A 27,487-nucleotide genomic window follows, 5' to 3' on the forward strand; every position below is an offset into this window, starting at 1 on the left:
GGGAACAAAGTAGGAGCTGCGGTTGCCTGAGGGGAACTTGTCTGTCAGACGCTAGACGCCCTCCGCTCAAATCAAAGCATTTATTCCCAAAGCGCAGCGACGGAAATGATCGGCAGGGCCCTGCTGAGGGGCCGGCCTCGCCCCCACCACGGGTCGGGAGTCTCCTCCGTCCATGTCCCCAACAGCTTGCTGGACGGTGGGGGACAGGACAGCCAGAAGGGGGAAAGTCACAGCTTCGGGGTGGGGGGCTGGGGGTCTCTAGGGGTTCCCTGATGCTAACTGGTGCTGCCAAGCCCCCGGCTGGGGAGCGGCAGGTCTGCACATTGAAGGGTTCTCTGTAGAAGCTGGTCTGTGATGAAACAGCAGGCCGTGAATCACATTTCTTCTCCTCTTGGCCATGTCAAACTGCGGCTTCTGGAAAGTTCTGGATGAAAATAAAAATGCCCGGTGGTGTCTTAGTTGTTCAAGGAACGTCCTTGGGGCCCCTCTTGCATGCCAGACCCTTTGCAGACTCTGAGGACATGCACGCATGAGCTACTCCCCCACCCCGCCTGGAGTCCCCAGTTTAGTGGAGATACTGAAAATTCAGCCAATGCTTCTTGGCCGGGCAGGAGTGGTGGGGCGGGGCAGTCACTGGGGACCATCTTGGGGCTGGGAGTGGCTGGAAGCCAAGTGTGAAAAGGCCCCACTGGGCAACCACAAAAAGAGGAAAGCATCCCAGGTTGTGGGTGGGGGGTCCTGAGGTGAGATAGAGTTTGGTCTAGTCTAGGATCAGAGGGGAGGAAGAGTGGTCAGTGGAGAGGGGCTGGGGGAAGGGCACCGTGGCCAGTGCATAGCTGATGGAGATAGGTGGCTTATGATGTGTGTGTGAGAGAGAGAGAGAGAGAGAGACGGGACTGGCACAAAGGAAGGGCGGGAAGGGAGAGGTGTAGAGTGGCTGCTGCAGAGTAGATGAGAGTTGGGCGGCGGGTGCCTGGATTGCCACGCTGGTGCAGAGCAGGGCAAGGGAGAGGCCAGCTCCTCGCAGGGCCAAGGCTGCTGTCCCTTCAAAGGCTTGATTCTTCAGGTTACGCAGAGACTACGGGGCTCCTCGCACGGCATAACTGGCCATCGCAAAAGTGGCCTCTGGAGCTGAGTGTGTCTGAGGCTCTAAGGGTCCCGGGAGGGCCTGTTATATTTTAGATCTAGATCTTAGATTTCCCTTGTGCTCAGGGGATAGGAAGGTAGTGGGAGGCAGGTGGCACGGCACTCCCTACAAAGGAGACATTGGCATCCTAATAGCACCTGCGAACAGGCCCTTGTTTGAACGTAAGGATTTCTTTTTGTTAGGATAAGGTCAGATGGGAGCAGGGTGGGTCCCAAACCTCATCCCCTCTTCATCATGCTTTACACAGAGCAGTATAGACCAGTGGTTCTCAACCTTCCTCACGCCACGGCCCTTTTAAGACAGTTCCTCATGCTGTGGTGAACCCCAACCGTAACATTTTCTTCGTTGCTACTTCGCCACTCTAAGTTTGCGACTGTGATAAGTCGTCATGTAAATATCTGATGTGCAGGACGTAATTTCATGGTTACAAATTGAACATAATTAAAGCATCGTGATTCATTATAAAAATTATGTCATTCTAGAGTGTGAAATATTGATTTCTCATGACAAATCAGTGACATTGTCTCTTGAAGCACGGTGTAGCGTGGGTCACAGTCTTCAAGCTGGGGGACTCGTAGGTAGGCGTGTCTGCATGTGGGCGGACCTGCCCGGAGACGGATAGAGGAGCGGTGTCTCGGTTCCAAAGATCATTGGAAATCTGTGTTTTCCGATGGTTTTAGGCGACCCTGGTGAAAGGGTCGTATGACCCCAAAGGGGTCTTGACCCACAGGTTGAGAACCGCTGGCAGACAGGGAGGGGAAGATAACCTGTAGGATTCTCTCTCTGTCTCACTGAAGGGCTCCTTAGCCTGACTGTCTCCTACTTGGGCTCACTAAAGGGGTCTGGAACATGAGCTAGCGGTGTGCTTCCGGCTTATGAGGATGGAAACTCTGGAGATGGCTGCATAGGGAGATCGATACACTGGCCTCGCGGAATTGTGGGTGAAAAATGTCGAAGGTGGTGCAATCTGTCTTTTGACACCTCGCCCCCAAACCAATCAGTGTAGCAGGGCTTTGGGGGTGCCTGAGGCTGGAAGAGACATGGGTGGGGGGAGAGCGGGGATTGTACTCACCGGTCACTTCCCAGCTGGACACCCCCTAGGGCACCATGTGTAGGTTCACAGGGTCGTAAGCCGATACCCACAGGTCCTGCAGCAGAGCTTCCAGATTGTTCTTCAGGGTGGCGTAGGGTGGCTTCTCGTCATACTGGAGGGCCATCACTACTCTCAGATACTCCTGGAGGGTCTCTGTGGTCAAGACACCCCCCCACCCCACACACACACAGATACCACCATGGGAGAGAGCTGAGTGGAGACCCCAGTCCAGGGACCAAGATCTTAGCATAAGTCTTTAAGCACCGACACAGAAAATCTCTAGGACCGAATCAACTTCCTAAATGAGGAACAGGCAAGTTGGAGACCAAGACAGGTAAGAACGGCTCCGTTAAAAAAGATGCTACCAGGGGGCCTCAAATTATTTGTAGAAACATTCTGACATCTTTTAATTCCATTTAACCCCACAAACTTTCCAAAGCCTCCCCTTCACGGGGTGTCAGAGGAAGGAAGTGGGTCTGGGGCAGGAGGAGGAAACAGAACGTGTAGGTAACGGCCTCCTTTGTTGGGAGACCGGAAGGGCTGGATGGTGCCCGCCTATTGGGACTGAAGGTCTTGATCCAAGCTTTCTGCAGGATCATCTTGATCAAGCACTTCAAATTCTCACGGAATCCAGAGTTTCTGGAGCCATGGAGGCTGGATAAATGCCCGAAATGACTGCCCTAAGATGATCTTTATGTGGTTTGGGGGGAGTTCTTTTATTGCAGCAGATGCTCAGGTGTCCCCCACCCCACCCCTGCCTCAAAGGACACTTGTGACAGATGTGGTTTGAAAACCTCTAATGAAAGATCGGCCTGAACTCGCCTGGTCCTGTCACAGTCCCACCTGTTCCCTCAGCCCTTCAGGACATACCTGAAGGCCTGCTCCACCTGGTGCACTCCTCCACGAGGGACTTGGGGTTGCCTAGGAACCTGGGAGCACAGGGGCAAGTGGGAAGGGTCTTTTAGGGAAGGGCGGGCAGCCTTCTTCAGCAGAATGTCCACACGTGCGCACGCACACACACACACACGGACATGGACGCACGCACAGGTGCTAGCTGCCGCCTAGCCTGCGGGGACTCATGGCCACCCACTCCCTGGCCAAGGAAGGAAACCGTGGCGTCCTGGGTCGCCCCCAGGATCAGCTGGGGATCGGCTGGCCATAGTCCATGATTCTCATGGGCTGATTTTTAAGGAGTAGATTGCCAGACCTTTCTTCCTTGTCCTAGCCATGTCTGGAGGCTCTGCTGAAGGCTGTTCGGTGTCCTGGCAACTCACAAGTCTCCACTGATACATGGGTGCTGGCAGCACACCAGGTGCACTGGCCGGGAATCTAACTGAGGTCTCCACACAGGTGGGGAGAGTTCGAACACAGAGCTTTCACTGCCATAGGTAGACATGGCACCTGTGAAAGCTCCACTGGAAAACTTGGCAATTTCCCCCTAATAGAGAGGCAAGGCCTTTGAGTTCCTGGCTCTCTCTCAGATTTCACTGTACACACACACGAGGTGAATCTTAGAAAGTGGCCTTTCTTGGCCTGGTCAACATTCATGATTATGGGGTGTATTAGGGAAGTGAGAGGCTACAAGTCAAGATCAGGAATGACCCAGGGTACAGTTCTTAGGTTAGGGGCGTGCCTGCTGGCAAACCTCTCCCTGACGCTTGTCCTCTTGGACCCTCTTGTGTGGCCCCTGCAGTGAATTACTGAATGCAGCGGAGAAGCAGCAGGTGCTATGGGAGGGATGGCTGGTGTCAGGATTGGTGGCAAGGCTTTCCAGGTCTGTCTGATCTCTGCTTGGTAGGGATCTGCTTAGAGCTGATGTTGGTACTCCTGCCCCCTCAGGAAGGTGGAAGAGGCCAGACTCCACTGCACCACACCGTTTTGACACTTATAGACACACACACACACACACACACACACGAACGTACGTATGTACATGCACATGCACGCCCCTGAGGCCTTGCCCATAGGTGGCCTTGAGGAATCAATCTCCCTTCTTCTTCCGTTCATTTATTCTACCATGAACCCAAATGGAAGAGATGGGCTATCCTTGTAGGGCCCGTGGGAGAAAGCCATGCCGGCTAGAACGTCCCCAGGAAGGCAATTTAGGGGGTGAGGGGTGCAGGGGCAGGCGGGTGGGCCATGTTTACGTGGCAATGCTGCTGTCTGGGGGCCGTGGCCCGCAACTGCCCTGCAGTGGGGACAGCAGGTCTGGGAGGAGGGGCAACCCGTCCCCAGCACACTCCCGGTGCCATGCAGCTGGGGCCAGTGGTTCCAACTCGCCAGCGCCAGCCTCCGCGGGAGAAAGAGGAGGCTGCTGGCTGCCACGCAGGTTCACGGCCTCACGAGCCCTAGGGGGTGGGGGGTGGGGCAAGGCGCATTTCTCCCCCGTACCCCCGGCCTAATTTCGGAGCCACTGTCACCCAGACTCACTTCTCCTTCAGCATCATGATGCTGTCGGTGTTGGGGAGGCAGTTTGTCCACGGCAAGCACCCGTACAGCCACTTGAGCAGGCAGTAGCCCAAGGTCTGCAGGTCACTCCGGCGGGAAGGTCCTGTGTGGGCAGGGATGGGGGTCGAGGCGGTGAGGGGGACGCTGCTCAGGCAGAGGCTGGGCGGGCAGCCTGCATCCTCCCAGCTCTCAGCCCCAACCAGCCAAACGCATGTGCGGCCTCCACCGTCCGTTCCCCATTCGCTCTGACAGCGGGGACGGCTAAGCGCTGACGGCTCACCAAAAGGGGGGCGGTTCAAACCCACCAGCCGCTCCGCCTGGCAGAGAAACCCGCCAGTCTGCTCAAAGCCAAACAAACTAAACCAGCCTCTGTGGCTCCAGAAAGTCTGGACTTCTGGGGCATTTGTGAGTTCTGTTCTGCAGGCTTCCCCCTGTTGATCGGGAGGCGTCTAAAGAGATCAGGTGGCTACCGGCCAATCTCCAATGGCCCGACCCTGAGGGATGATAAGGGAGTCTGCATGGGGGTGTGGTGTGGAGGGAGGAAGAGACTCAGGTGTACCCTCAAGTCATGGAAGATTAAAAGCTGTTCTCGTATCGTGCAGAGCGGACCTATCCTCTCCCGTGTCTTCGTGAGTCCGCTCATCTTGTTCCCTTCCTGCACACACAGGCCTTTGCCGGGCCGCGCACATGTGGTGCTTCTTGTTGCTGTGATAGGAACTCCCCATACTCTCTCATCCGCCCCCCTCCAGGGCAGAGCTGAGAACTCTGGGCACCCCCAGATCCAGAGAGCCAGCTGCCTTTGTAACAGCTCCTCCTGGGTGAGTGCCCGCAGCTGCCATCCTTCACGGCTGCCCTGGGCTGCCCTGACCCTGGCCACAGTGATGCACTGTCCGTGGTGCTGAGTGTCCGGGCCTTCCCAACCGACCCCCTGCTGTCTAGTCGGCTTTGAGTCAGAGCAACCCAGCAGCAGAGCAGAACTGCTCCGAGGGGCGTCCGAGGCTGTGCCCTGCCTCGTCTCCCTTCCATGGGCAGCTGGTGGGTTCCAACCACTTATCTTTCAGTGTGAGGCCCAGTGCTTAACCACCTGCGCCACGGTAAAAAGCAAACAAACTCACAGCCATTGAGTCAATTCTGACTCATGGCGAGCCTATGTGGCAGGTCCAACTGCCTCTGTGGGTTTCCAACACTGTAACGCTTTGCGGGAAGAGAAAGCCTCATTTCCGCTTGCGGGGCACGGGGCTGGTGGTTTCAAACTGCTGACCTTGTGGTTAGCCAACCAGTAATCCCTCCCCAACTAGGGTCTCTCCAACAAGACGGGTGGACATCCTCACCCCACGATCTGTGAACCCTGTGAGCTCAGTTGGAAGCAGGCTCTCCGAAGATGTAAGCAGTTAATCTGAGGACCAGCAGGGGTGGGGGTGGGGGTCCTAATCCAAGGCGGTGGTGTTCTCAGAGCAGAGGACACATAGGGAGGCGGACAGACGCGGGAGACTCGGTCACGTGAAGATGGAGGCACCAAGCTGGGAGGGGCAAGGGAGGATGTTCCCTCTCCTCTATGGAGCTGGGCGCCCGGCCTTCTCTGACCAGGGACTGACTTCCAGCTCCGAGGGCGCACCTGTCCTGTCTGCCTGTGGGCGACAGGGGCCCTAGGGCACCCATGAGCTGCTAACCAACCCTCAAGGTAAGCAGTTCAAACCCACCAGCGGCTTCTCGGAAGAAAGGGGCGGCTTTCTGCTTCCACAGAGTTACAGCCTCAGAACCTGACAGAGCAGCTCCACTCTGCCCCACAGGGTGGCTGTGAGTCAGAAGACACTCTCTGGCACTGGGTTTCCGAGCAGTCTCTAAAGGTGAGGCTGTTGGCTGTCTGCTCCGGGAAAGAGTGACAGCTTTGGAAACCGGCCCGTCCTGCAGGGTTGGGTTGATATGCGCCAGCCCCGACTAGATGCCAGTGGGATTGGTGGTGAGTGGGGTCCTGGGTGCCCCTAGAAGACCATGATCCCCCTCACCCCGATCCCATGTGGAACCCGAGCCCGCCGGTGGCTCTTACCGCATCCTCTGTGCAGATCCATGCTGATGAACTCCAGGTCCCCGTCATGGGGGGTCCTGCTGCCTTCGACATAGGCCACGTGCCGGCCCTCTGGGCAGTAGCGGAAGGTGAAGCCATAGCCCGCGAGGGTCACCTGTGCATGAGGGGAGTTCCAGGGGCCAGGCTTCTGTTGTTGGCTGTGCTTCCCCACGGGCCCACAGGGGACAGATGGCGTCTTTCCACAGCACAAACCCAAGGCAGGTTCAGAGCAAGGAGGCGGGACAGCACAGGAAGGGGGTACCGACAGCCCCCTGCACCCCCTGCTGCACTCGGGCTGGGGCCGTGAGTTCCAGCTGGTCGATCCAATGGGACTCAGGCTCACGGGGAGGGTGTCCAGGCAGCCACCTCTCAGGAGCTTCTCTAGCCATGCCTGTTAGTGGCTGTATGACCTTGGGCTAGCCAGGGAACAGCTCTGTGCCCCAACTTTCCCGCCTGAAAAGTGAGGTACAGCCCTGGTGGTGCAGCTGGCTAAGCGGCGGGCTGCTAAGGTTCTGAGTTCAAGCTCCCTAGGCACTCTGGGGAAGGGGGATGGGGTGGTGTGCTTCTGCGAAGATCACAGTCTTGGACCCCCTTCGGGGCAGTTCCAACCAGACGCCCGGCGTCATCCGGAGTCAGAAGCTACATGGCCGCGGGTCTGGGGGCTGGCCGGGAACCTCCAGGAGAGTGGTGAAGCACTTGACGGCTAACCAGTCACTGGTGGCCGGAATCCCCCAGCTCTCCGAGGGAGAAAGACGAGGCTGTCTGCTCCCCTAAAGAGTTACAGACTTGGAAACCCCTTAGCCTAGGGGCTGTTCTGCCCTGCCCTACAAGGTTGTTACTGTTGGGGGACAGTGGGCTCGGTTAAGTTTAGACAGGTGGTTCTCAACTTTCCTAATGCCTTGACCCTTTAATACAGTTCCTCTTGTTGTGGTGACCACCCCCATCCATAAAATTATTTTTGTTGCTACTTCATCATTGACATTTTGCTACTTTTATGAAATGGGTGACACCTGTGAAAGGGTCATTTGACCCCCAAGGGGGTCGTGACCCACAGTTGAGAACCCGTTTAGACGATTACCATGTAGACGGAGTGCCTTTCCATCTGTGTGGTGTATGATCCTCTTTCTATGAACTGCAGTTCCTATTCCTTGTACTCCGAAATTATTGCCTATCTTTTATTTATTTGAAGGTGCTCTTTACATAGGACGGAGACCAGCTCTTGGTTGGCAACAGACACTGTGCTAGATGCTGGGGCCCTGTCTGGTCTAGGAGGGAGTCTGCGGCTGGTGGTGGGGCTCTTACTTGGCTCGTGTCTTCTGGATTCACAAAGATATTGTCAGCGGTCACGTTCCCGTGCACGTACTCATTTTCATGGAGGTACTGCAGCGCGTCCAGCTGGGCCAAGGACGGAGAAGGGACTTCTGCCAACGGCTCGGTCGCACAGCATTGTGGGGGTGCCCCCAACTAGCCGCGCCCCCAGCTACCACCACTCTCCACGTGCCCTGCCCCTGGCCACTCCCCCGAGCAGCGAGGAGATGGTCTCTGAGCCTTCTCTGGTGGGGCCTGAAGTCCCCTGCTGCGGCACTGTCACTGAACTGCCTTTCTCCCCACCTGCCCTGAGGGCTGTGCAGTAACACCCCCTTCCCCGCTGCCATACCCCCCTACCCCCCCAAGGAGGAAGCGTGCACCTAGTGCTCGGGCTGGGCAGCTCTGTACCTACCAGGCGACAGGCCAGCTGGAACACCGACCTCTCGGGAATGATGTGCTTCGGGTGGCAGTCCAGAGTCGACTGGAGGCTCCTCCCCAGCTTGGGGAACACCATGAACCTGGAGAACACAGGTCCGAATCGGGCCGGGTGGGGCCCAGGCTGCTGCACCCTGCCCCCCTCCCCAGGTAGATGAATGAGGAAGTGGAGAGCGAGCCCCTACAGCTATCCCCTGGAGTTCCGGCCTCCCAAATGAGGCGTCACCTAGCGGACTGAGGTCCACCTGACCCTCGCCATCGTCTCTGTAATCCCCTCCTGTGCACGTAAGTTACACTCTGAAAACGGACGTCGGCAGGTGAATTGGGGAAGCCTGGTGGTGCAGCAGTGGAGCTGATGGCAAGGTTGCTAGTTCGAACCCACCAGCCCGCCCCAAGGGAAAGATGAGGCTGGCTGCCCTTGTAATTCGGTTGGAATCCCCGCGGGGCAGTTCGACCCTGTCCTGTCGGGTGGGCTGCTGTGATTTGGAATCGACTGAACGGCAGTGAGGTCCGTGCTTTGGTTTGGCGTGTGAATCGATCTGCCCGAAGCATTTATTGAAACGGGCGCCGGCAGTCTGTCTGGGGAGGAGGTACAGCCAGGCTGCTTCTTAGAAGCGAGGATGGCGAGACTTGGTCTCCCAGAGTCTGGGCTGGTTGTCAGGACACACCGGTCATGCTCGGTCAAACGGAGGGGCAGCCAATGCGAGGAGGGGAGAGGCACAGGGGCATAGATGAACCCCTCAGGACCAACGGTGAGTGTGGCGATGCCGGGATGGCCCAGGGCTGGCCCGTGGTTGTTGTACATGGGCGGTGTTAGGAGTGCCCGACAGCAGAACACTGTGAGAAGAGGGCACTTGGGCACAACCACCCACGCACGTGACAGCAGCAGTCAGGACAGCTGGGCCCCGACCTGGCTCAGGCAGGAGGAGGGTAGACACTGAACGACACCTGGGGCCTTCAAGATCCCAGGCCGTGCAGGGCTCCGGATGAGGAGGAGTGCGGACAAGGGCAGAAGCGGGTGCAGCTTACCTGTACTTGTCTGCATGCACGCCGAAACCGAAGCAGGTGGGGATGGCCAGGAGCGGGGTGCAGTACAGCTTCTTCCACTTGTTGACTGCGGAGGGTGGGGGCTTAGGACTCACCTGCTCCAAGTCACGGCAACCAGAACCATCCCCACCGCCCTCCCCCGCAGGTCTCCTGGTGGGGGGCACTTTGTGGTTGGGTGGCAGCGAGCAGGGGAGAGGACGATAGGGTTTCTGAGACTGTCAGTGCTATGCGAGCAGACTGCTGCATCCTGCGATTGCGCCTCCATGGCGAACTCACAGCCGCCAGCCAACCGGATCACTAACTGTCCAAGCAGCCGTGGGGCCATTGGCGTTGGACCCTCCCACCCTCCGGTTCAGTGGGGTGGTACCAAGTCAGGGGGAGTCTGACAGGAGCTAACCACTGGCTGTTCAGGGAAAAGGTGCCCTGGTTGGCAGAGTCTGCCAATGCACGCACAGGGGTGTCAATGTGATCTCTTCACCGTTCCCCAAACAGCAACCAAGCAAGCGAAATACAAAGGACACCTTGCCATCCATCACCGAGTCAGCGGGCTTCAGACAGAATCAGCTCCGTGGCACGCCACAGCAGCAGCCAAAACCACATCGACACCACACACGCCAATCAACCCACAGGAACACATCTGCCACAACCAAACTGCGCCTAATTACGATGTGTGGTTGCATGACCTTTGCTTCCATTATGTAATCAGTTTGACCGCAAGGTGACATAATTTGGGAGGGGCGGACGGGCAGTGGGCTTTTAACTTTTTTAATTTACAGAGGGACCTAAACAATTCTGGAGAAGATTCTAGTACTCGTTTTTCTTTCTCCCTGTCTGGACAAGTCGGTGTTTTAGTGTTACATCACGTGGCTCCGTCTTGCTAAATGGCAGTCGCTGTGTGTTGGTGCCGCGTGTCATGTTAGGATTCCTGTGTGTGTGTGTGTGTGTGTGTGTTTTCTCCCGTCACGGCTTAACCGCCAATGACAACCCACTTTCATTCCTTTAGCCAGAATGGTTCCTTTCAGGAGAGCGCATCCAAATAAATAAAAGCCAGGCAGGCGGTAGGAGGGGCATTTAATAACACGGGCTCAAGTGCGCCCACTTTAAGGTAGGTGGGCATAGTCACAGGTGTCTGGGTACTTCTTTGGCCTTGGGCCTTCGGCCACCGACATGGAGCGTGTCCACTGGGCAGCCTTTGAAACTTCAACCCCAAAGCATTCTTCCCCGACGCGCACACAGACGTCTCCATGTTGCGTGTTCCGCAGAGCGCACCAGCTGGTTGAGTGTTCCCTCTGGATGCTCTAAGCCCCTTCCTGCACTGGCTGCTGTCGGCTTCCAAGGCCAGCACGGGGGGGAGGGGGCAGACATCCATGCCGTCACTCCTCTGTGCTCTGGACCACGAGGCGCTCTGGCGGCAGGACCGACTCCAGTCTCTGCCAGCGCTGTGGGGGCCACAGGATGTGAGTGGCGTGGGCGTGGAGGAGCCCCAGGGAGACGGGCCCGAAAGAGTTACTGTCAAAACTGTGCCCGCGGTGATCGCCTTCCACCCACATGTGCCCCGGGGGGATCTGGACGTAGCGGCGCTTGTGCCCCATGGTTCTGACGACGTCCCCTTCCAGAGCAATCACTCTCTTGATGATCTTCTGCCCTGGGTTTCTTGGGGACACCAGGGACACGACGTCCCCACGCCGCACGTGCAGGTTCCTCACTCTCCAGTGGTTCAGCAGCACCACGTCGGATGACTGGCTCCCGCCGGGATTCAGCGAGGGCTGCATGGATGCCCCCTCCACTCTTGCCACGCAGGCGACGCTGTCCAGGAAGGTCACTGCCACGGGCACGGCCACGAAGAAGCCTTTGCAAAAGGCCCTGAAATGCCTTCTCGCCCAGCCCCGGGGCTGTGCCATGGCCCGTCTCCCGGCCTTCCTCGGCGAGAAGAGGTCGGAGGTTATGAGGTTATTTCGTGCCCTCGCCCTATTTGGCCCAAAACCCCCGCCAGCGGCCCGGGGGCCCAGCCCCAAGGGGCTTCACTCAATGGTGATCTTTCAATCCCATCTTTCCAGGAACTTTCTGAAGCCCTGTTGGATTTATCCTGTTGTTGTTGTCGTTGTTGAGAACACACATAGCAAAGCAACCCCTGGCTCCCAACAGTTTCGACATGTACCATTTGGCAACGGGCATTACAGCCAGCTGCGACAAGCCGTGTGCCCGCTCTCTCCTCCGTGAGCGGGTCTTCCGTCCGCATCAGCCCTCTGCCCCTGCTCCGAGCTTCCGCTCTGTCTGGGGTCGTGGTTGTTCTTAACAGGGCCCGGTGGCCAGGGAGGACCTTTCTGACTGGCTGAGGGACACTGATTCAGCTTGACTAAGACCTCAGGGGGAGTTTAGGCCTAGATAGTATCTCAGAGTGATGGTTCCAGCCTGGGGCATGTGAAGATTTGAAATTCTGTTTCACAGTTCCACCCCCTCTTTGATCAAGACACTTCTAATAGGATCTTTGATCAAAACGTTCAGCAATGGCCACTGAGCAGTGTCCAGTTCTTCTGGGCTCAGGCAGTTGCTTCTGGAGGCGACCAGTCCCGTGTTCCCTATCCTCCTCCTGCTCCTGACTCTCCAGACTCTGCTGCACCAAGGAAAGAGAGACCAATTGCTGGCCCTTGGGTGGCTGCTTGCAAGCTCTTAACACCCTAGGCACTGTGTAACTAAGTAGGAGGTAGAACTCCAAATCAAATTCACTTCCACCAAGTGGATTGTGACGCACAGCCGCCCTCGAGGACTGAGACATCACTCTTCCTGGGAGCAGGAGGTGGCCTCATAGCGACCCGCTCTGCTGGTTTCAAGGCTGCGACTGTTCACAGGAATAGAAAGCCCAGCCTTTCTCTCGAGGAGCGGCTGGTGGCTTAGAACTTGCCGACCATGTGGTTCCCAGCTCCACACATAACCACTGTACCACTGGGGCTCCTCAAGAGACAGAGGAACAACGTTAGGCAAGTCAGTTCCCTGGGCTGTGCCATGGAGCCAGGACACCGAGGTGTCATTTGGGGCGGCTAATCTCAAGGTCAGCAGTTAGCCACCACCGGCCATGCCTCGGAGAAAGGCAGGGCATTCTGCTCCCTCAGGCACCAGTCTCAGGAACCCACAGGGGTGGCTCTACCTTGTCCTGCAGGGTTGCTACGAGGCAGAATTGACTTGATGGCAGTAAGGCTCTCTTGGTTTAATTATTCCTACTCTTTTTACGTTTAACTACTGGCTTGCAACACTCAGCAAGGTTTAACGCTTGCCTCTCAAGAGCTGGTTCAAGGTGGAAACCACCCTGCTGCTTGAGTCTGATGAATGGGCAAACAAGGCGGGGTCCCTCCACACGGTGCCACAGCGCAGAGGTGAAATCCCGAAGCTTGTCGCCCCTAGAGGGGGTGCCACACCCACACGGAGCACCAGAACAGGGACAGTGCGACACGGAGGAAGCAAACACACAGGAACCAAAGGCTGCCCGAAGGTCACAGGGGAGGAGGGCGGCGGAAGAGGGAGTTTCTATTTGGGTGGGTGGGAGAGGGGACAGGGCTCGTGGTTCAGAACAGGGAAAGTGTGGGTGGCCGCACAGCGGGAGAGACCCGTCTGTGTCCTGGAATCGTCCATGTGGAAGCTGTTGGGCTGGCCGGCGTTTTGGTGTGTGTCTCTTGGCCACGAGAAAAACCAACAACAACCAGAACGTGGGACAAACCAGAAAGTGCCGACAGGTGCCGGCGCCAGCAGCACACACTACACTGCTTGACCCCACGGCTGCAGGGAGAGGCTGGCTGTCCACCCTCTGCGCCCCCTTGCCCACAGCGTACCTTGCTGAGGCTTGGCGGCTCGCTGGAAAAAGCTCTGTTCGTTGAACAGACGTCCGTCCTTGGCATCCTGGTGAGGACAGGGAGAGAAGCCGGTCACACCGTGCCCCCCGAGGCATGGGCCCCCAGTGCATCACAGCCCGAGTGTCACTCCCTGAATGTGGCTGGCAAGGGCCCATGTTCGCCAGCAGGTCCCCACATCTGCACCAAACACATAGCTGGGGGCCGGGACTGTCCCTCAGCATCTGGGCGCATCCTCTCTTCTCATGGGATCCACGAGTGCCCCTTAGACGTGTAGTCATGAAGGAAAAACTACATTCCCCAGCATCCTTTGCGAGATGTGCCCAGAGGTTTTAAAAAAAAAAATTAAACACAGTGAAACCTCTGAGAGTTGGGACTTGGGGGGCCTGTCGTGTTCTTCTGGGCCTTATGAGTTTTCTGCCTTTCCGTCTTAACTCTTTTCTGTGGCTCATTTTAGTGGGAAATCTGGGAAGATTCCGAGAGCTTGCAGGAAAATGGAATGATGAGAGAACGGGATGTTTCTGTGAACTTTTGGAAGCCTCCTGGTACGTAAAGTTGCCACCATGAGTTGGCAATAATGATGGCAACTAACGACGGCCACGGGGCCCAGGTGGCATAGTGGGTGACGTGCTGGGCTGCTCCCCACAAGGTTAGGCGCTCGAGCCCACCAGCTACTCCTTGGGAGAGAGGAGGCTGTCTGCTCTGAAACCCGAGGGAACAGTTTTCTGTCCTGCCCGGCCGCTGTGAGCAGGCATCCACTGGACACCGGCGGCTCAGTGGGAATGTTCTCATGGTACATTTACATGGGTCACAGGCTGATCAGAGCCCTCGTGGCTAGTGGGTTACAAGTTACACTGCTGATCACAGGGAGAAAAGGAGGCCTTCTATGTCCCCAAAGATGGGCAGCCTTGGGAGCCCACAGGGGCAGTTCTGCTCCGTCCCACAGGCTCGCTCTGAGTTGGAGGCGACCCGATGGCAGCGTGTGATCTTGAGATTTATTTTTGAACAGCGGTAACCTCCACCCTCCAGAACCACGAGACAGTCCCCTAGCTGCCGCGTTTTGCCACCTGGTCTGTGGAGCTTGGACACGAACCGGGGCACAAGACGGGCCTGGCTCTCTCACCTGTCCCGCCCTCAGAGGGTGCATCCCAAAGCCCCAGGCCCACCCTGTCCCAGGGACCCACTCACTAGTTTGAGAGAATAGCTTTGCTTCTGAGACGTTGAGGCGTCGGAGAGGAGCTCAGCTGTGGGGAGAGAGACCAGAGGTCACCACCTGCTGTGGGAGGAGGAAGGGCTACGGAGCCCCAGACCAGGAAGAAAGGCCTGGAGATACATAGTTGAGGGGAGGCGGTGGGTGCTTCAAAAAATGTATAAAAATATTCTGATTCCCCCACTCCTTTTCTGATGATCTTTTAAGTCTATTCCTCCCCCCCCCCCCAACTTTTTGAAGCTCCCTTGTATAGACAGAGGGAAAGACAGGGCTTTCCACGCCATGAAGAGTGACAGCCTCGGGGACCCCCGGGCAGTGCTCCAGAGGGCCGCTACATGCTGGCAGGGAGTGTGAGGGAGTGTGGGGTAGACACACAGGCACCACCGGTCAGGTATCACCTGTAAGCCAGCCGGGGCCCTTGGCCTCCCAACGTTCTGGGGAGGAGGGGCTGTAGGGTCAAGCGCCCCCGAGGCTTTCGGGATCTGCTTCTTCCCTCTGCCAACCTGTTTCCAAATAGGTTCCTTTCTTCTCCTTTCTGGCCCCTCAGGTTCTCTCCTCACACACAGCTTGCCCTTCCCCCTTTACTCTGGCCCGGACCTGCCGCTTCTTTCCCATTCACTCCCCCCACCCCCAGCCGCCCACCTCTCAACCTTCCTTTTCTCCTGTCTCCTCTTTCCTTCCCCTCTCAGTCAGACACTCAGGGAGCTCACAGAGCCGGTCTCTCTGGAAAGGCTAGCTTGCAGATGGCTGGAATGCAGATGTGATGGCGGGGGCTGGGAGCTGGGGCAGCCATCCTGGCCCATGGGGAGGGAAGTTCATTTCATTCTCTAGCTGGATTAGAGGGGCTCATGGTGCCTCAACGGTTTGGAAAATCCACTCAGTGGAGGCAGGACACCTGCTGAGTGGGAATCTGGCATGTGGGTACCTGCCAGGCAGGGAGGGGTCTCTCTGTATGGGGCCAGCCCCCAATAAAAACTCTGGGGGGGCGGCGTGTCTCTGATGAGCTTCCCTGGTGGACATGGTGGACAGCATTCGACGAGTCCGGTCACCACGTGTGGCTTTGGAAGTGAAGCATGCTCCCCGTGAAGGTTCTGGAAGCCTGCTGCCGGTTTTCCCTGGACTTGGCTCTGCACACCTTCTTCTGATGTTGCTTTGTGTGCATTTGTGGTGGGGAATCACAGTCACATGGGGTATCCTGGAAGCCCTGATGGTCATCAAATCTGTGCCCACTTGCCTCTGTGCATCCCCAGACCTCAAGTCCTCGTCTGTCTTGGCCCATCTGGAAGCAACTCCGAAACCTGTGCAGCATGGCATGCCCCTCCCCTGAGAGGAGGCTGACTGGCGGCTGCGTGGGAGGTGTCTTGGCCAGGAATCAAACCCGGGTTTCTCACATGGAAGGTGTTAATCCTACCACAGACCCACCACTGCACCTCACTAATAAACGTGCAGTATTGTTAGGACTTGAGCCCTGGAGACTAGTGGTTACGAGGGGGGCGGTTAACTGCAAGGCCATAGTTTGCTCCACCTCCTCTCTGTAGGCCGGCTGCCACAATCCTCACCTGTCTTTTTCCTGCGGCCATGCTGGGCCAGAATTTCCACCTGGCAACAGTAGGAGGCGCTGGAGAACAGCACCTTAGCTGCCTGGCCAGCTGCTCTCTGGTGGGTGGCCTGCAGGCCCCACCGATCCCACTCACCTATCCAGCCTGCTGCACTCACTTCCAAGACCTGCCTGGCTCCTGGAGGTGAGAGGTTTGCAATCTCAGGTCTCAGAGAATGCTGCCGAGGCAGACCAGCACTGGGGACGAGCTTTCTGTTCCCATCCTAGGACAGGGACTTCCTTCCATCCCACCCTACCCACTCCAGCTGCCGCCCCCGCCAAGTTGGGGGCAGAGCGCACCTTCGTAGAGAATACCCTGGTCGTCCCTGGTCTGCAGGCAGCTCAGTTTCCAGTGCTGTCTGTTCTTGTCCGTCAGCACGGTCCCCAGGGGCAGAGCCTCCAGGGAGGCGGTTACCCGGCTCCGCTTCAGGTTCTGGGGGCTTTGCCGGGTTGCCTGCGGGCTGGTTTTGGGGGTCGGAAGTTTGTTCCAGGGCCCTGCAGGAGGATGGTCTCATGAAGCAAATGGGAGCAAGGGACTGGTGGGAAGGAGGAGCCAGTGTGGGGACTCACTCTATCCATCCATCCATCCATCCATCCATCCATCCATCCATCCATCCATCCATCCATCCAGTCCTTCCTGTGGTACAAGCTGCCTGCTGCCTTCTTTGGGCCAGTCCTAGATAAGCCTCAGACCCACAACTTCCCCTGGGGAGCCCCAGGACTGGTGGGGTAATATGCTAAGGACACACAGCCTGTCAGAGGGCCAGGGGGCCCTGGCTGCCTGGAAGTCAGGGGAGGACTCCTGGGTCAGCTTTGCTGGGCGAGTAGAGGTTTGCTGCGGTGCTGCTGCTCTGTTGCTGTTGAGGTGACTCCCCTACATGCACAGGGCGGGCTCCCCAGGCTGTGGCCTTGGGGAGCAGATGGCCAGCCTGGCTTCCGAGGGGCCTCTGGGCAGGTCTGAGCCACCCACCTCTGGGCCCCAGTCGAGCACCTCATCGAGCCTACCCGTCTGCACCACCCAGGGCCCCTGGGCAGGAGCAGGAGTTCACCAGCAGCTCACCACAAACACCCGGCGCTGAGGCTCTGCCCGGCTGCAGAGTTTGAGGAGGGTGAGCCCCGTCACCCACTGTGCATGTAGGAAAGGGGGGTAGGGGGCATGTGGGTCTGGTTCTATTTTCACCATATTACAAATGAACCAACCAACCCCCAAACCCCAACTCAATCCGCTGTCGCCAAGTCGACACCGACTCAAGTGGCCCAGAGCACAGAGCAGAACTGCTCCCTCGGTTTCCATCCTGCAGGGAGCGGGCGCCCTCATCCTTCTCCCTCAGGGCGGCTGGTGGGTCTGACCCACCACCCTCACAGTGAGCGGTCAACACTTGCCTGATGGTGCCGCCTGTGCTCCTTCAAAACAACTCCCCCTCCTTTGCCCCCCTGTACCACCACCACCGCCACCCAGGGCAGCTGGCCTGATGACAGTTCAGGGTCTCAGCCAGAGCTCTGGTGCCGACGGCTGAGGATGGGAGACAGAGGCTAACCCTGCCTTCCTCTTAGCAGCAGCCCCAGGCTCAGAATCGGGGAGGCCTCTGTGGCCTGGAGCGGGGATAGAAGTCCAAGGGGAGGTACCCGGCAGCAAGGAGAAGGTGAACACATTCTTGCAGCCTCCTCCCCCTCCCCACCATCCCTGGCTGGGTGTGGGGTGCAGACAGACTACGGGGTCATACCTGGTTCCTGTCTATGAGAGACACCCAGTCCAGAGAGCGAGGCCGAAAGGGACTTGGAGCCTAAAGGAGGAGGCGGGGGAGACATAGTTCACGTGAGGGTGGCAGCAGGCGTCGGGGTGATGAGCACCCCAGCGCTTTTCCTGAAGCACCGTGTGGGTGCTGTGCCCAGGTGGCTGCTGGTGTTAGGTGCCGCCTCGGGATTCACTCACAGCGCCCCCTGCTGGCCTCGCCTGGCTAAGAGTGAGCAGGTGTGGGCTGTTGGGGCCCCTTTCTCAGGAAGGGCAGCTTTTGATGGTCTTTGAACGTTCATGAGCATCCTGTGTCCTTTAGGAAAATCTGCCAAGACCCCCCCACTGGAATTCCCACTAACGGTCGCCATAGCCTTCTGCGCCGACCTCTCTGCCTTGAATTTAACTGGCCCGGGAGAGCCCTGGGCAGCCAGTGCTGTGGCTGGACCTGGCCTTGGAAGGCCCCCTAGGGAGACTCAGGCTAGCGGAGGCCTGACTGAGAGAGCTGGTCTGCGGCCCTCCGCTGACGAGGCGAGGCGGATGCTGCCACGCAGGTGGTTGGGAAGCGACCCACACCGGGGCGAAGTGGGCGGAGCTCTGGAAGCGATACTTTCTGACTTCCCCAGAAATCCACCTCCCTGGTTTAGCTCCTGCAGAGAACCCGAGTCTGGGGAAAATACACTTTTCCTTAGGGATGCCGGGGAGGGCTTCCCCGAGAAGGTGCTGCCAAGACAAAGCTCTGAAGGAGCGAGGGAGACGCATGTGGACAGAGAACAGCAAGTGCCAAGACTCCACGGCCCAGAGGGAGGTGTGAACAGGGCTCTGCAGGTGCAAGCTGCAGGCACCCCAGAAAGGCTTCCTGGAGACTGGGTGCTGTGCGGGTTGGAAAGGGGGCAGATGGAGGTGGGGGGGCGAGGGAGCCAGGGGAGAGGAGCTGGAAGCTGACTCCCACAAACATCAAAAGGCAACAATCCAAGCGGGGAGTGTCCTGGGTAAGAGGAGGGTCTCCGAGGCCAAGCGCCGTGCTTGGGCGGTGGGGTGATGAGAGCAGGAGGGGGCCGTTCGGATGGGAGGGAACAGGCTGGAGAGGCGAGTGGAGGTGGCTGATGTCTGACCTGGGGTTGTGGCGGCTTTTTCCCACCTGGTGGCGGGCCAGACTGACCTCGGCTCCTACCTCTGGGCCGCTGAGATTTCCTCAGTAGCTCCTTAGACCCGGAGCTGTCACTGTCAGAGCAGAGGGATGATGGGGGAGAGGTGACAGTGCTGGACCATTTCACTTTCTTGCAAGGGCTTTCAGGGCTGGAGCTCGGGTCTTTCCTGGCACCTACAAGAACGCAGCGCAGTCAGCCAGGCCCTTTCCTGCCCTCGTCACACTGGGAACCCCAGGTCCCACGCAAACACCCTCATCTCACAGCCCTCCTAGTCAAGCAGTGCTGTCCCCACCAGGGGCCAGGTCCCTGTCCCTCAGACCCGTTGGAGGGCCGGACTAGAGGTTAAAAAAAAACTATGAACAAATTCCTACGCACAATGCACAGATCTTATTTTGAATTAAAAAAACAAACGGGGCAAAAACACCCGGCAGGCCGCATAAATACGTCCTCGGCAGGCCGCATGTGGCCTGCGGGCCATAGTTTGGGGACCCCTGGTCTCCACCATCTAATCCCTAAGCAAATGATCCCTGCCTTTTCCCTGGGCATCTTCCCATCCAGTGCTGACTCTCCCCAGCTGCTCTGCACAGAGTTCCTGGGGCAGCAGGTCTCTCAGGGGAGCAGGCAGACTCATCGTTCCTCTGTGGAATGGCTGGTGGGTGGGCTTGAACTGCTGACCTGGTGGGTCCACGGCCCAACCCCCAAGCCACAGTGCCACCAGGGCGCCTGTGTGTCTTGGCTTCTCTTTGGAAGCTTCTTCCATTACTCTCTGGCCGTTCTGTGCTCTCTTCCCCGCCCGTGTCTTTAGCTCTATCACTCGGTTCACTAATGCTCTCTCCAGCTGGGTCCCGCTGCCTCGCTGAGTTTCCGGTGTCTGCTCCTCCTTTCCCAGTCCTCGGGGAAATGCTGTCCTTTTGATCTCAGATGGTCGACGGCTCTAAGGAGGTTGTACCTCCCCGGTGTTACTGTTCCTCCTGCAGACGTATCTACTGTCTAAGGAGTGCTGGGGGTGCCCGGGGGGCTGTGTGCACTGAGCTGTGAACCATGAGGTAGGCAGTTTGAACCCTCGGGTTGCTCCGAGGGAGAGAGATGAGGCTCTGTCCTGGAGAGACTTACAGGGTCAGAAACCCACAGGGGTAGCTTTGCTCTCTCCTGGTGTGCGTCGATACGAGTTAGAATCGACTTCATGGCTGTGAGTACTGTTTGGCTGAACACTGAACTACGGGGACGAGTTCTGCTCCAGGCCTGAAGGGTGATTAAGGGGCATGGTCTTCAGGCTACAGGCAGTTCTTAAAGGAGCGTAACACTCAAGGCAGACAGTTTTTACTAGTTAAGCTAACCAAGTACCTGGTCTCATGTAGCCTTTAGGACATGTTTTGGCTTAAGGGTCTGAGGGCAACACGTGTCTGCTCCGACCACCTTCTGTCCCCGTCGGTGAAGGACGGACGCCTTGCCCTCAAGAGCCTGAGCTGGATGAGCACGTGGCTCCCCCGCTGGGCAGACGAGACTGGCAGAGCGGTCACTAACAGTGCGGGTGCTGTTTGTGGTCCCCAGGATACGTGATGGCGCCCTAAACCCTTTATCTGTAAAGTGCAATCCTGTTTTAAAATGGAGTCTTTGTTATGTCAGAAGACCCAGAGGGTGGAGGGGCCACAGTTGGCTTCTCTACAAAAGGTGGGGGGTTCCAGTCCACCCAGAGGCACCACTGAAGAAAGGCTTGGTGATCTGGTCCTGAGAAATCAGCCCTGGGAAGTCAGTCCACTTCTGCCTTGGTACCCACAGGAGGTTCCCTGAGTCGGAACTGACTGGGGCATGGGTTTGGTCTGTTTGTGTGACTGTGCTGACGTACGTATGGGTGGTGTGTCCTCAAGTCCAGCAGCCTAATCGCTTCTGAGTTACAAGGAGCAGATGTCTCTGTGCAGACAGAGACAAGGGAGCGTGGAGGGGGGAAGGCAGACAGAACGGGCCTTATTTCTCTGGTGCTGCTGTTCACAGAAATACCATGGGCGGCCTTAGCAAACAGAAATCTACTCTCTCACTAAGGGTTTAAGAGCTTGGACGTCTGAATTCAGTTCTAGAGGAAGGCTTTCTCTGTCAGCTCTGGGGGAAGGTCCTTGTCCCCTTTCAACGTCCGTTAAGATCAGTGTCCCTGTGAGCTCTCCGTGTGTCTTGGCATCAACCATCCCCTGGGTCTAGGAGGTTCTCAGTGTAGCGGCCCTGGGTCCAAAGGATGTGCTCCTCTTCCTGGTGGAAGTCCCTCTGATGTGTGCATATGTCTTTAATCCCTTTGCTATCTCAAAAGAGCTTGAGTGGAGGTACAACACAATCCAGGTGAGGGGTATCCTGCCTCATTAACATAGCTAACCGCCTCTACTGGGCCTCATTGAGGTCAGTGCTGCCAGGAGATACATCCTGGAGGACGATCCCCTCAGATTACATAATATGAGACTGAGAATCACGGATAGCCAACTTGACAACACATTTCAGTCTAGGGCCCCTAGGAGGCTTAACAGGGAAATGCCTGAGACATAAGCTCTCCCGGGAACTGACGGGAGAGGGCACCTTCTCGAACCAAGGCCTTTTCTTGGAAGCCGCCCACCTGGGGAATTGCTAGGACAGGGGCGCTAGAACACGCTCTCAACACAACCACGCATGCCCCCTGCCCGGCGAGCTCTTACCTCGGCAGGATGGCAGCAGTGGTCTGACAGTGGTCGAGGACCTCCCTTGCTCCTCGGTAGGCAAGCATTTCCCGCAGTAGGGGCAGAATTTGAACGTTGACTCAATATTTTGGCCACACTCGGGACAGAAGGTGATCATGCTACCAGACAGACAGACGGCGGGGGAAGAAACAAGAGGTGGAAAGAAAAACTCACCCACTGTTGACAAGTGGGACAACAAACAAACTACCTGCTGCCAAGTCCATTCCAGCTCACGGTGACCCTGGAGAGCGGTGGTTCTCGACCTGTGGGTCGTGACCGCTTTGGGGGTCAGACAATTCATCACGGTAGCATTAGGACAGTGCTGAAGTAGCCACGAAAACAATTTTATGGTTGGGGTCACCACCACGTGAGGAACTGTATGAAAGGGTCGTGGCATGAGGAAGGTGGAGAACCGCTGTTGTAGAGGGAGCAGAGCTGTACCTCTGGGTGTCCGAGGCTGCAGATCTTTATGGACGCAGGCAGCCTCCTCTTGCTCCTGCGGAGCCGCTGCTTGGTTTGAACTGCTGACCTTGTGTTTACCACTGCGCCACCAGGTTGAGCTGATGACCTGACTGACGATCACCTGAGCGCTCTATGTTACGAGGCTGCAAGGGCGGAGAGCTTGTCGCACCTGGAGCGCGTCTCCTCGAAGGAGCCCCTGGGTAGCACTCATGGCTCAAGGGCTAAGCCAAAGACTGGCGGCTCGGCTTTCCAGGGGGCCTCACAAGAAAGACCTAGCGACCCAGGAGCTGGAATCGATACCGGGCATATCCTTTCCCACCTTATGTGGAGAGGCTTCCTGCTCCCATACAAAGTTCAGTACCAGGACCTGCACGGGGACTGTTCTGCCCTGTCCGACAGGGTTGCTATGGGCCAGCGCTGACGCCATGGTGAAGAGGTTGGGTTGGTTTTAATTTGGAGAGGGGAGTCCTGGTGGTGTGGTTGGTCAGAAGGTGAGGTCAGCTGTTCTAACCCACCCGCTGCCCCAGGGGAAGGAAGAGGAGGCTGACTGCGTCTGGAAAGGAGGGGCAGCCTCAGCAACCCTTGCAGGGCTGACTGCTGCGAGTTGGAATCACGTGATGGTGGTAGGTTTGGGTTTTTTTTACTCTACAGGGGCTTTCTCTCCACAGGTGGCTATTAAAAGCAGCGCCCTGAGAGTGAGTGGGCGGTGCCAATGATCACGCACTTGAAACGGTTAAGCAGTTCGAGCCTGTCCCAGTAAGGACCGAGGACAGAGCTGGATCACGGAAGGCAGCAAGAAGTGGTGGCAGCGGTATGCCTGGTGAGAACCGCGGACCAGCTGACCGGTGAGGTGGGCTTGCCGGTCCGTCCACAGGCCAGGGCGAGAAGCGGAGCGGGCTTTTCTTTGGATGTTCTCTTAGGTACTAAGGAGTGGAAACCCTTGTTCGAGCGGGGAAGAGGCCTTGAGAGGAACCGCCAGCTGGCTTGGCTGAGGGGGGGCTGCTTGGAAGTTGTCAGGCTTGACAAGGTGGATCCGGATCCCGAGTGGTAACCTGTTACACCCCTGGCGAGCCCCAGTATGGGCTGAGTGCTGTGTGGCCGCAGCGATGGCTTGGAGGAGCCAGCAGAGGGGTAGAGGGGCCGTGTCAGGATTGGCGAAGAAGTGGAGAGGGGCCGGCTTTGGGGGGATTCTGGTTCCCTCCCCCCAGGAACCATGACCAGTTCCACCCAGGAGGTAGAAACATACCTTTGTGGGGTAACTGGCCCTTAGAGTCACTGGGCTGGACAGTCCATCTCCACGGCGCCCTGGAAGTGAAGCGAAGGAGAGGGACTGGCTGGGGCTCCCTTCATGTCTGCGTTTCCTGGGCACTAAGTGGACAGCAAGTGCCGGCTGTCATGTGTTCCCTCAGCATCTGCTTACTGAGCATCACACCTGTTGTCAGGAAGCTCTAGTGGCCCTATCCGGTGAGCGCCAGTGGTTCAAACCCACCAGCTGCTCCGTGGAAGAAAGATGAGGCTGTCTGCTCCCTTGAGGATCTACAGCCTCAGAAACCCCGTCGCGGGCCGCTAGGAGCTGGAATCAGCTTGATAGCACTTGGTGCGTTTGCTACTTGTCAGGCCAGGTAGCTCAGTGGTTAAATGCTTGGTTGCTAACCCAAGGGTCAGTGGTTCAGAACCAACAGTGACTGTGTGGAATAAATAATGTGGTAGGTCTGCCTCCGTAAAGAGCTCCAGCTCCAGCAACTCTGGGGGGGATGGGTCGCTGTGAATCGGCATCCACTCAATGGCAGTTGGCTTGTTTCTTTTGGTATAGACCAGTCTGTTTCTTGGCTGGAAATTGAGCTACAGGGATGGATTCAATTTCAGACCTGAGGGTGACTGAGGGTCGTAGCTGGGAGCATCCCAGTGGCCTGTCTGCCAGTGGGCCTGGTCTCTTTTATGATTCTGACGTCGGTTGTCTATTTTTCAATCACGTAACCGAGCTCCCTCAAACATCATCTCTTCCAGAACAGTTGGTATTCCCAGCAGGGCACTATCTAGTTCTTCTGGTCTCAGGGTCCCAAAGGCCTGTCATGGTTGGGTGCTCTCCTGTCAAATCCAACTCACCGTGATGCCAGGCGACAGAGTGGTACTGCCCCAGGGGATTCCCCCTGGGCTGTCATATTTACAGGAACGGACTGTCCACTTCTATGGATCCACTGGTGAGTTTGAACAGCTGACCTTCTGGTGAGCAGCCCAGGTTCCTTTTTAGCCAGAGGAAAAGCCCCAAATTCTGATCATGGATCTGAAGTTCTGCCATTCCTTCCAGCCCCCATTTTCTCCCTGACCTCATCTTCCCCACCTCCCCTGCTCCCTGCATCAGCCACACTGGTTTCCTTTGCTCTTCCCCAAACGTGCACAATTCTGACTCAGGCCTTCAGCACGTGCTGATCTGTCCACTACGATCGCTCTCCTCCCTCCTGAGTACACAGGCTCAACTAATCCTTCATCTCTTTCCTTAGGGCTCAGGTCCACTGCCACTTCCTCAGAACCACTGTCCTTGACACTATTCTGCAAACAGTACCCTCTCCGGTTCCACCCCACCCAGAGGCATAAGCAGAAGGCCTGGTGCTGGATACTGGTAAAGGAGGGTGGTCCAGGAGACCCCCTACGGGGTGCAGTTCTATGCTGTAACACAGGGGGACTCCCTGAGGCAGAATCAACTCATAAAGGCAACCAAGTAGACTTTTGCTTTTTATGGTCTAGGGGTATAAAGTTTGGGTTGCTCACTGCCAAGGCGATTTGAGCGAGAAAGATGGGCTTTCTGTTTTGGTAAAGGTTGACAGCCTTGGAAACCCACAGGGGCGGTTCTGCGTTGCCGACAGGCTTGCTAAGAGTTGGAATGGGACTCAATGGCCAATGGCCGTCCTTTGGTTTGCTTTTTGGTTGCTATGTAAAGGAGCCCTGGAGGCGCTGTGGATAAGCTCCGGATTGCTAAATGAACACTTGCTGTTCAAACCCACCAGCCACTCTGGGGGAGGAAGCTGAGGCTGTCTGCTTCCCGGAAGACCTACAGCCTCGGGACCCCCAAGGTGCAGTTCTATGCTCTCCAAACTGGGATGGAAGCTTCAATACGCAGGGCCCTTTTACCCGCCTTGTCCACCTGTATGCCCAGATTCTACACAGGTCAGGCGTCTCATAGGTGCTGATTCACGTTTCATTGGGTGAATGAAACATCTTCTGCCCAGAGAGACCTGCTAGAAGGCCTGCACATGAGTCAGGGCACAGCTGTGCTCTGTAACTGGCAGGAAGCGGGAGTTGGCAGGGCAGGCAGGGGGAAGATATCGGAAGGTGGTACAAAACCCTTCAAAGACCCTGCGAGAGGCCAGGCCTCCCCCTCCCCTTCCCTGGCCTTCCAGGCCAGGTGCGGGAGGCTAACCATTACAGGCAACTGAACACTGTTGCTTAGCCAAAGTTGCAGTGGAAAATTCCCTAGCTACTCCCTTCCCCCAGATCCGGGCTATAAAATTCTCCACCTCTTGGCCGGACTGTGCGGCTTGTCTTTCCCCCAATTAGGAACCGGTGGACCTCACCTGGGAGCTCTGAAATAAACCTTTGAAACGGTTTTCTGCCGTTGCTTTCTGTAGCCAAATCTCCCTCCCAAATAACGTTTTCAATCGCAATGACCTTCCAGAAATAGACCGCCAGGCTTCTCTTCCGAGGCACCTCCGAGTGGATTTATACCTTTCGGCTAGTGGCCCGGCAGGTATCCTCTTCACCTAGCCTACAGCCTCACTAAACATTGCCACAAGAAGCGAGTCTCGGGGAGCGGATGCCAGCGGCCCACCAAGCCTCTGCTCCCCCAGGCTCGTCTTTATCAGTCATCGATCCATTGACTGTATTGATTAAGTAAGGGGCCCTGGGGGCATAGTGGTTACCTGTCGGGCCGCTATTTGAAGCCACCTGCCGCTCCACCTGAGATGGGGCATCTCGGAGACTCACAGGGGCAGTTCCACCTTGCCCTAGAGGGTCGCTATGAGTCGGAAGCGACTCCACGGCAGTGTGTTTGTTTTTTAATTTTAATTCAGCCTTCACTGAACGTTTGCTAAGGTCAAATATTGTGCCCTTCCTAAGAAGTGCTGCGACTTCGAACACAGCCAAAGGGGTCGACTGCAGCCTGACCAAAGGAGAGCCGGTTGCTAGGTGACGGCGACGCGCCCCCACCCTGCACAGACACCCGCCGAAACGTCGGTGGAAACGGACGCACGTCGTGCGTGACACGCCACGGCCCGCAGGCCCGCGGGAAAGGCCGGGTCGTTTCCGGGTTTCGGGGCCCCGCCTCCCACAAAGGGTCGCTGTGACGTCACAGGCCCCGCGGCCGCGGGGGAAGCCTCTCAGCGTTCCCCTTCGCCTTCTCCTCAGCCTCACCTGCGGACGCGGTCAGGGTCAGGCGTCCAGAGGTTGGCGGCCCGCCGCCCCGCCGAGGCCGGGACTCACCTTCTCAGTTGCCCCGCGGGAACTTCCCCCCGGGCGAGGAGCACTGCGCGCGCATCCTGGGCCCTGAAGCCGGACGACGCCCGCGCAGGCGCTGCTGGCTCACTGACTGTCGCCGGGCGGTGCCTACCCGGGAACTCCATTTCCCAGAAGGCACCGCGACAAGCCCAGCCCTTTGGAACGCTACCTGGTCCTACTGCGCATGTGCCTTCGGGCAGCCAATCGCAAGGCCAGATAGATGCTCGGGGCTCGGCTGCGGCCATCAGACCAGGTGATCCCTTCCCCCACCTTCACTCTTCTCATTTCCACGCCTCTTCTCCGGGCGGAACGCAACTTCTCGACAAACATGTCCCCAGGATCACCTGGTTGTCTCTTCCCAAATGGAAAAGCCTCAGCCTTCTAGAAAAAACAGGAGAAGGTTGATTGAGTTGTCCTTCGACAGAGTCAATAGTGGACTGTAACGCCGCCTGGTCCTTATTTTGTCTACTCTGTATCCCCTCTTTTTTTTTTTAATCTTCAGTGGGGTATCTAAGGGAGAGAAGCCAACTGAAGGAGTCTGCAGAGCATTCTGGAAAACAGTCCTGGCGCCGGCGCGGAGGATTCTGGTCAAAGTCGCTCTGAGGGGATTGCACTGTCCCTGCAGTGGCCAGGAAGAGGCAGGCGTGTTTGAGAGGAGGGGCATCTGTGGGTTCCTGGGTGCTGGCGTTGCGGCTGTTGTGCGGTGGAGGAGCATAGACGCTGGAACGGGGGTCGCTAAGGATGCCCGGAAGTTGGCGACTCT

General features: G+C 57.3%; 1 protein-coding gene across 5 annotated transcripts; it reads right to left on the reverse strand.

Moving 5' to 3' along the window:
• Positions 1-87: 87 nt before the first annotated feature.
• LOC142431513 (mitochondrial inner membrane protease subunit 2-like) lies at positions 88-26,839 on the reverse strand. Of its 5 annotated transcripts, none has more exons than XM_075536508.1 (16): positions 26,641-26,820; positions 23,480-23,538; positions 21,751-21,890; positions 19,099-19,248; positions 17,917-17,976; positions 16,493-16,687; positions 14,574-14,629; positions 13,368-13,434; positions 9,526-9,610; positions 8,474-8,579; positions 8,056-8,148; positions 6,736-6,868; positions 4,671-4,791; positions 3,111-3,169; positions 2,220-2,393; positions 88-424 (listed from the first exon to the last, which is right to left on the reverse strand). In XM_075536508.1, the coding sequence occupies exons 3-15, from the start codon at positions 21,887-21,889 to the stop codon at positions 2,245-2,247; spliced, it is 1,413 nt and encodes a 470-aa protein (XP_075392623.1). In that variant the 5' UTR covers position 21,890; positions 23,480-23,538; positions 26,641-26,820; the 3' UTR covers positions 88-424; positions 2,220-2,244. The 5 variants fall into 5 exon arrangements, with proteins under 5 accessions (XP_075392623.1, XP_075392621.1, XP_075392620.1 ...); XM_075536506.1 differs by having other exon boundaries at positions 90-424; positions 19,087-19,248; positions 26,710-26,839; XM_075536505.1 differs by having other exon boundaries at positions 90-424; positions 19,087-19,248.
• Positions 26,840-27,487: the final 648 nt, after the last annotated feature.

This window comes from Tenrec ecaudatus, chromosome 18 (genome assembly GCF_050624435.1).
Source record: "Tenrec ecaudatus isolate mTenEca1 chromosome 18, mTenEca1.hap1, whole genome shotgun sequence".
In the NCBI taxonomy this organism is placed as follows: domain Eukaryota; kingdom Metazoa; phylum Chordata; class Mammalia; order Afrosoricida; family Tenrecidae; genus Tenrec; species Tenrec ecaudatus.

Excerpts from the sequence above, each read along its gene's own strand:
- LOC142431513 (XM_075536506.1), bottom strand. The coding sequence starts at position 21,889 with ATGATCACCTTCTGTCCCGAGTGTGGCCAAAATATTGAGTCAACGTTC. Across the intron at positions 14,630-16,492 it reads CCAGGGTATTCTCTACGAAG|CTGAGCTCCTCTCCGACGCC; the intron begins GTGCGCTCTGCC and ends CTCTCCCCACAG. Across the intron at positions 9,611-13,367 it reads AGCCGCCAAGCCTCAGCAAG|TCAACAAGTGGAAGAAGCTG; the intron begins GTACGCTGTGGG and ends CACCCTCCGCAG.